The sequence below is a fragment of the Suncus etruscus genome, chromosome 1 (assembly GCF_024139225.1).
Source record: "Suncus etruscus isolate mSunEtr1 chromosome 1, mSunEtr1.pri.cur, whole genome shotgun sequence".
Taxonomy (NCBI): domain Eukaryota; kingdom Metazoa; phylum Chordata; class Mammalia; order Eulipotyphla; family Soricidae; genus Suncus; species Suncus etruscus.
In genome coordinates this window covers 7,064,964-7,072,489 of record NC_064848.1, presented here as the reverse complement: position 1 = coordinate 7,072,489, position 7,526 = coordinate 7,064,964, and the positions used below count along the sequence as shown (strand labels likewise).

General features: G+C 53.0%; 1 protein-coding gene across 1 annotated transcript in view; it reads right to left on the bottom strand.

Annotated features, from left to right (window-relative positions):
• The window catches only part of IGDCC3 (immunoglobulin superfamily DCC subclass member 3), a 45,502-nt gene extending 38,521 nt beyond the window's left edge, over nucleotides 1-6,981 (bottom strand). The window contains 2 exon segments of the mRNA XM_049782850.1: nucleotides 4,066-4,371; nucleotides 6,906-6,981. Of these exon segments, the coding sequence (XP_049638807.1) occupies nucleotides 4,066-4,371; nucleotides 6,906-6,981 (382 nt within the window).
• Nucleotides 6,982-7,526: the final 545 nt, after the last annotated feature.

Below are 7,526 nucleotides of genomic sequence, written 5' to 3'. Positions count from 1 at the left end.
CCAGGCTTTTCAGAAAGAGGTTAAAACGTAAGAGCTATCCTTGGTCTCCACTCATCCCATCCCTGACAAATGTCCCTGGTACACCATCTACCTGACTCCAGGGGAGGAGGGAAATAGCACAGATGCATATCTTGGGCTTTTGCTTGTAATGTCAGATAAACATCTTTTGGTGGCCAGAAAGATAGTACAGTAGAGAGGGCATCTGCCTTACATGTAGGCCAACCCATATTTGATCCCCAGCACCCCAGACAGTCTCCCATATCCACCAGGAGTCAGTCCAGAGCAGCAGTCAGACCCAGAAAGAGCTCTGAGGACAGCCAGGGTTGGACCAAAAACAAATAAACAAACAAAGCAGAAGACATTTTCTGTAGGTGAAACCACCTGGCACTCTCTATGCAGTAGACCAAAGTACAGGGGAGCTAGCTCCCAGCTATCTTACAGAGCAGTATCATACAAATTTTATAGATGAGACAACTGGGGTATGAAAGGGTTCTCTTGCCCAGCTTCTCCTCATTAGTGAACATTTCCATTCGAGCTCTCAAATTCTAAGCACAGGCAGAGCTGAGACACCCGATACGACGGCCACATGAGCACTCTTGGAGCCTGAGCCCCTTCAGCAGCAAAGAGAGATGATGCTCGTAGTTGAAGCTCTGCTTCAGTCATGCCTGGAACTGAAGTCCCACCCTTAGTCCTGAGAGATGCTGAAGTTCCACCCCTGTCATGCCAGAAGCTGAAGCCACACACACAGCCACATGAAGATCTGAAGCCTGGCCACAAGCATGCAGATGGAGCTGAAGCCCACCCTTGGCCCACAGGCCAAGGGCCTCACAGTCTGCTTTGTGAAAGCTGCTGTTCAAGGGGCAGGAGCATTCCAGCCACCACCTCTGGCCATGAGCTGAGGCCCCAAGAACCCCACCCCACAGTCCTTGGGTGGACTGCTTGGACCAGGCAGAAGGAGGCTGCGGCTTTGGAAGGCTTCTCACATCTTCTCCAGCAGGGCCTCTCCCTCCCACGTCACACAACATCTGCAGAGCCTTTGGGCCCAGTGCAGAGAATTGTTAGAGTCACCCCTGGCCTTTAATCAGGTGTCTAAGAACATCTGCTTGAGAAAGGGGACTCAGTCACCTGCTTCTAGATACCTAAGCACTTCCAGTGTTGCTGCTCTGTCCACAGTGCTCGATGCTCACTTCCCAGAGAGAGGCTATGTCAGACCCCTCCGGAGCCCTAAACCGATGAGCTAGGCTGATCCTACTGCCTGCCCTTCCCCTCCTACCCCCAGATTCTCAGTTCTCACACTGTTAGGAGCTTTTGGGAACCGTGGGCCTTCTCTCCATGAAGACGCAAAACCAGGGTCCTGGGCTGAAGATGGAGGAAGCAACACCACACTGGCTGGGGAGGAGGAGTGGAGCCACTCCAGGAAGACTTCACTCACCAGCCAGGTTTCCTTGCGCTCCCACCCTCTATCCAGCTCCCACCCTCTGTCCATGCTTCTCTGCCTCACACTCAGCCATCTGCTGAGGCTTCCACTCTGCCTGGAGCACCCGCCAGGGCAGGAGGGGTCGCTGAGCCAGAAGTGATTCCGTCTCAGGGTCCAGAGCTGCCTCCCAGAGAGCTCCATATGGGGGCCTCGGCCAGCCAGCCCAGGAACAAAGGGGAGACTTCAACTCATGAAGAGGGTGCCCGCCTTGGTGCGATTCATCACTCAGCAGCCGTTCAGAGCAACTGCACACAAGCCCTCAGCCGGCCCCAGGAAGAAACTTGTCAGCGAGCAGAGGAGGGGGAAGGCGAGGGCTGTGAGGGGGCTGGCACCATGGCTGGAGGGCAGCATATTACTTTGAGAGCCCTTCTGGCTCCTCTGATTCTCAGAATGTCAGTTTCCTCAACTTTCTCCCAAATCTCAGTTTTCTCCTCTGTAAAAAGGGGCCACAATAACAAGATAACAGCATGCCTCCCTGAGGGGTTGTGATGAATAAATAAGACAATCCTGCAGGGTACCTGGCACACATCAAGGCTTAGAGAGTAAGCCAGAGTGATCACCAACAAGACCTAGAGGGACCTCTTTACCCAGAACTCAAAGGTATAGGAATAGTTACCACTAGCCACCTGTCATGTCCAAGTATAATACTTCATTCTGGGGTCCAGAGAGAATACAATGGGCAGGGCTTTTGCTGTGTATGCTGCAAACTCCCTTTTGATTCCCAGTACCACATATGGTTCCCGGAGACCCACTGGATGTGGTTTAAAAGCCAAAACAAAAAGCAATTCAAAAAACTAAAGATGGTAAAACTCTACCTTTCAGCCATTCTCCAAGATACTGAAACTTTTTTTGTTGTTGTTGTTGTTGGGGGCACACTCTGCAGCTTGGAGCTGAGCTAAAATATCAGTCCTGGCAGGCTCAGGGGACCATAGGGATGCCAGAAATCAAACTTGAGTTGGCCACGTTCAAGACAAACACCCTACCTGCTGTGCTATCTATTATTCTGGTCCTACACTGGCAATTTTTGTTTAAATCACATGAAGATGAGAAGAAATTTTGTAATCACTGCGATGTACCTGAAATTATTATGTATTTTGTACAACAAATTATTGACAAGCTTTAAAACTTTTTTATTCTTTTCTGGAGGGTGGGGGGTCATACCCGATGGCACTCAGGGTTACTCCTGGCTCTGTGCTCAGGAATTCTCTCCTGGAAGGCACGGGAGATCATATGGGATGCTGGGATTTGAATCACCAAGCTGGATTGGTTGCTTGCAAGGCAAACACCCTACCACAGTGCTATCTCTCCGGCCCCAGAACTTTTTTTTTTGGTTTTTGAGTCACACCTGACAGCACTCAGAGGTTACTCCTCCTGGCTCTGCACTCAGACATCGCTCCTTGCAGGCTCAGGGGACCATATGGGATGTCGGGAATTGAACTTGGGCCTGACCTGGGCTGGCCACATGCAAATGCCCTATGCCCTATCGTAGTGCTAACTCTTTGGCCCCAACTTTTTTTTAATTAATTAAACTTGGGGGGGGTCATACCCGGCAGTGCTCAGGGGTTACTCCTGGCTCTATGCTCAGAAATCGCTCCTGGCAGGCTCGGGGATCATATGGGATGTTGGCATTTGAACCAGTGACCTTCTGCATGCAAAGAAAATGCCTTACCTCCATGCTATCTCTCTGGCCCCTTATTTATTTTTTTAAGCTTCAGAACTTAATTATAGGTATAAGATTTGAGTTTCAGACCACATATGGCAGTGCTCAGGGGTTCCTCTTGGTTCTGTGCTCAGAGGTCACTCCTGATGGTACGCAGGTGACCATAATTAGTGCCAGGGTTTAAGAATTAGTATATAACTGAAAAGTCTCACGGAGCCCAAATTACCCTTACAAATGCTTTTTTCTGTTTGTTTGTTCTTTGTTTTTTGTTTTGGGGCCACACCTGGTGGTGTTCAAGGGAACCTGCTGGCTCTGTGCTCAGAAATCATTCCTGACAGGCTCCGGAGATCATATGGATGTCGGGAATAGAATCCGGGTCAACCAATGTAAGGCAAATTCCCTATTCACTGTGCTGTCACTCCTAAACGCTCTTTTTAAATCAACCATAAAGTGTGGTAATTTCTTCTCACTAAACTCACTAACTGGAAGCTCACAATAAACCCATCACACAGATCAAAGAGCTAGGACAAGCTCATATACGCTGTCCCCATCTTTTTACTACAAGATTTACCAAATCACATTCAAGTCAGTTCGCCGAGTTCACAATACAATTTTCCTACCACATTTTCTGTTTGTTCCTTTTGGGCCACACCTGGCTGTGCCTAGGGATCGCCCTTAGTAGGCTCAGGGGGACCATCTGGGATGCTGTGGATCAAACCCGGGTTGTGAGTACATATAAGGAAAGGGCCCTGCCCACAGTTCTATTGCTCCAGCCCCTCCCACCACCTCTGACCATCTCAACTACTCAACACAGAGAAATTAGTCTCATAGAACTCAGAATAAGATGGGGCAGTTCCCCGGGCCCCAGAGCCTTCGTTGAGCTGGCCCTGGCCCCCAGTCTGGGAGAAATGTGAAGTTGTCCACTTACTAGCAGCCTGGATGCGAGCTTTCCGGCTGACTACAAGCCCGAAGCGATTCTGAGCCATGCATTCATAGTCCCCCTCGTCGGAAGTGCTGCCTCCCCTATCTGGCTCGAAGTGAGGGATCATCAGGGAACCGTTGGTCATCACAGAAGCTTGGGTGCTCTCGGGCAGCTCCACCCCATTCTTCCTCCAGGTGATCCGAACAGGGGGGTTCCCTTCCACCATACAGTCCAGCACAACAGGCTGCCCAGGGACGGCGACATCATCATGTGGCTCCAGAGCAAATGCCAGTTCCGAGGAGTGGCCAACAGCTGAGAGAGAGAGGAGAGAAAAGCAAATGGAGAGGTGAGCCAGGAAGAATGTCACACATGGGGCGTCTAGGATCCTGAATCTGAGCACCTCATCCCCATTGTTCTGTAATGTGCACAGAAATCTCTGGGGGGGGGAATTTAGATCTCCACATATTCATAATGGGCACAGGAGTGTATAAACCAGGATAACATCTGGGGGAGACACTGTTCATACATTCCCTTTGACAGATGAAGAGTCGATGCCCAGGCAAGTCCTTGCACTTCATGAATTGGAGACATGAAAACAAACTGGGGGCCGGCGAGGTGGTGCTAGAGGTAAGGTGTCTGCCTTGCAAGTGCTAGCCAAGGAAAGATCGAGAACGCGGTTTGATCCCCCGGCGGTTTGATCCCCCGGCGTCCCATATGGTCCCCCCAAGCCAGGGGCAATTTCTGAGCACTCAGCCAGGAGTAACCCCTGAGCATCAAATGGGTGTGGCCCAAAAAACAAAAACAAAAACAAAAACAAAAAAGAAGCAAACTGATCACAACGTATCTGTGGGCACCTTGGTGGTTGCTCTGAATAAGCAGTGGAGTCCCACAGAGGGACTAGGGGGACTTTAGACTAAGTGTTGGACTTCTCTGCCCATCCATTATGTTTGTCAGGAACAACACAATTGTGCAGGAGGTGGAACTGGTGATCCTAAGGAATAGACCCTAAGACACTATGGAAGTTCTCGGGAGATGGAACAGAGGGGAAAGCACTTGTTCTCATAGGGCTGACCTGGGTTCAATCCCTAGCATCCCTTGTGGTCCCCCAAACCCATCAGGAGTGATCCTTGAGTGCAGAGTCAGATGTAAGACTAGAGCACTGCCAGGTGTGGTTCCTAAAACAAATAATATCAATAATAAATAAGAATGTTGCTTCAGGCCCGGAGAGATAGCACAGCGGCGTTTGCCTTGCAAGCAGTCGATCCAGGACCTAAGGTGGTTGGTTCGAATCCCAGTGTCCCATATGGTCCCCCGTGCCTGCCAGGAGCTATTTCTGAGCAGACAGCCAGGAGTAATGCCTGAGCACGGCCAGGTGTGACCCCCCCCCCCCAAAAAAAAAGAATGTTGCTTCTTTCTGCAGCAAAAATCTTCCAAGGTACAGTGTGGGGTAGGAGCTGGAGTCAGGGTGTGGGCCATTCCAGCCCCCACCCCTGGGAGCCCTGGGTTTGCTAGGTTTGCTGGATTTGCTAAGGACACATGCCAGCTAACAAGCATCCGTTCAAGTTCCCAACCTTTTGGGAGGAGGTTCTTAGAACTTCAATTCTGGGCTCTGGTAGAAATCAGAAGGGAGTGGAGGAGGCAAAATAAGAGGTACCAAGGGAGTGGAGGCTTGGGGAGGAGCCTGGCAGGTGGCTCCAGTCTCCAGTCCCATGCAACATGCCCAGTTGCCAATATGCCCACAGACACAGTAGAGCAGTTACAACTTGGAGAGAAAAGTATCCTTGGGGCCAGAGTGATAGTCCAGCAGGTGGGATGTTTGCTTTGCACACAATTAACCTGAGTTCAATCCCCAGAACTGCATATTATTGGGCCGGAGAGATAGCAGGGAGGTAGGGCATTTGCCTTGCTTGCAGAAGGATTGTGGTTCAAGTCCCATATGGTCCCCGAACCTGCCAGGAGCGATTTCTGAGCGTAGAGCCAGGAGTAACCCCTAAGCATAGCCGGGTGTGACCCAAAAACTAAAGAAAAAAAAAAGAACTGCATATTGTCCCCCAGGTTCAGTCAGGAGTGAACATAGCTAGGTGTGGCCCCAAATCAAAAGAAACAAAAATCTTCTTAAAGTACTGCCAGGGAGGGCAATTATGGAGCCTTCTCAGATGGCAGGAACATGCTGCCCTGGACTGGCTCCTCCCGTGGAGCAGAGTGACCAAAGAAGGGAGAAGAAAGAAAAGGGCTGGGGCATTCCCCTATGTAGAGGAGGGGCGGGTCACACTTTAAGCCTCCGAAGGACTGCAGCCTCAAATCTCTGTGCCCTCTGCACCCAACCCAAGTTTGTGCGTTCAGACTCAGGAGAAGAACTGCGGGATAAAGTTTTCTGTCCATGCTGCAGAGGTCCGCCGAAATCACCCATGCACCCCTGTTCCATGACAACAAGGACAGAGGAGCTGGGGGTAGCAGACACAGCTCAGTGGACTGTGGGGGCCTGTGGTGGGGGACACAGGGAAGGAGTTCACTCAACCGGGGCTGCTTTTTGGTGCTTCTCGGTCCTCATTTGGGGTGATGCGAAGGCAGTGCCTAACCTCAGGGAAGTCCTTCCTTTCCTCCTCTCCCTCCTGCTTCTTTTCTCCCCTTCCTCCTCCAGGAGTCTTCTTTCTCCTCCGGAATCCTCCTTCTCCTCCTCCTGCGCTCCCGTCCTCCTCTGGGAAGCCTCTTGATCTTCCTCTGGTTCCGCATCCCGCGCACTCGCCCCAGACCCGATCTGCTTCCATCCAGGGGCTCAGCAACGCGCCCCCCACTGTGCCCAAGAGCCCCGTGCCCTTCTCCTGGCCTCCAGCCGCGAGCCCAGCCTTGCCGCACGGCCAGCATCTCCGCGGAACTCCGCGTCCTGCCCCCGGGGATGCTAAGATCCTCAGCACCCCGCATCTGCCCTGGGTACCGCACCCCTGGATCTATCTATCCGTCCATCCCGCTCAGTGCTTCGAGTCCCGGGTGCCCGCCCGGGTCGAGTCTTGTCGGCAGGTCGCTCCGCTGCCCCCAGACCCGCGTCCCCAAACGGGTCCTTGTGCAGTTACGCATCTCCAGCCCCGCGCGCGCCGCTGCCTCGCTCCAACGCTCAACTGGGGGGTTCGCTCGCGGGTCCGCACCCCCGGTTCTTCCCGGGTTTGCTCGTAGCTCCCCGCAGCCCGGTCCCCGGCCGGTCCTTCTGCAGGTCCGCGCCCCCCCGGGTGTGCCCACATGGCGCGGTGCGCCCAGGTCCGCGCCCCAAGGGTCTGTGCGCACATCGCGCGGTGCGCCCAGGTCCGCGCGCCCCAGGCCCGCCCCGCATAGCCTAGGTTCTAGGGTTCGGGCTCACCCCGGCCAGGCGCGGGTAGAAGCAGCAGCAGGAGCAGCAGCAGCAGCAGCGGCAGCGGCAGGAGCCGGAGCCAAAGCCGGAGCCGGGGCGGGCTCCTGGGCACAGCCATGGGGCT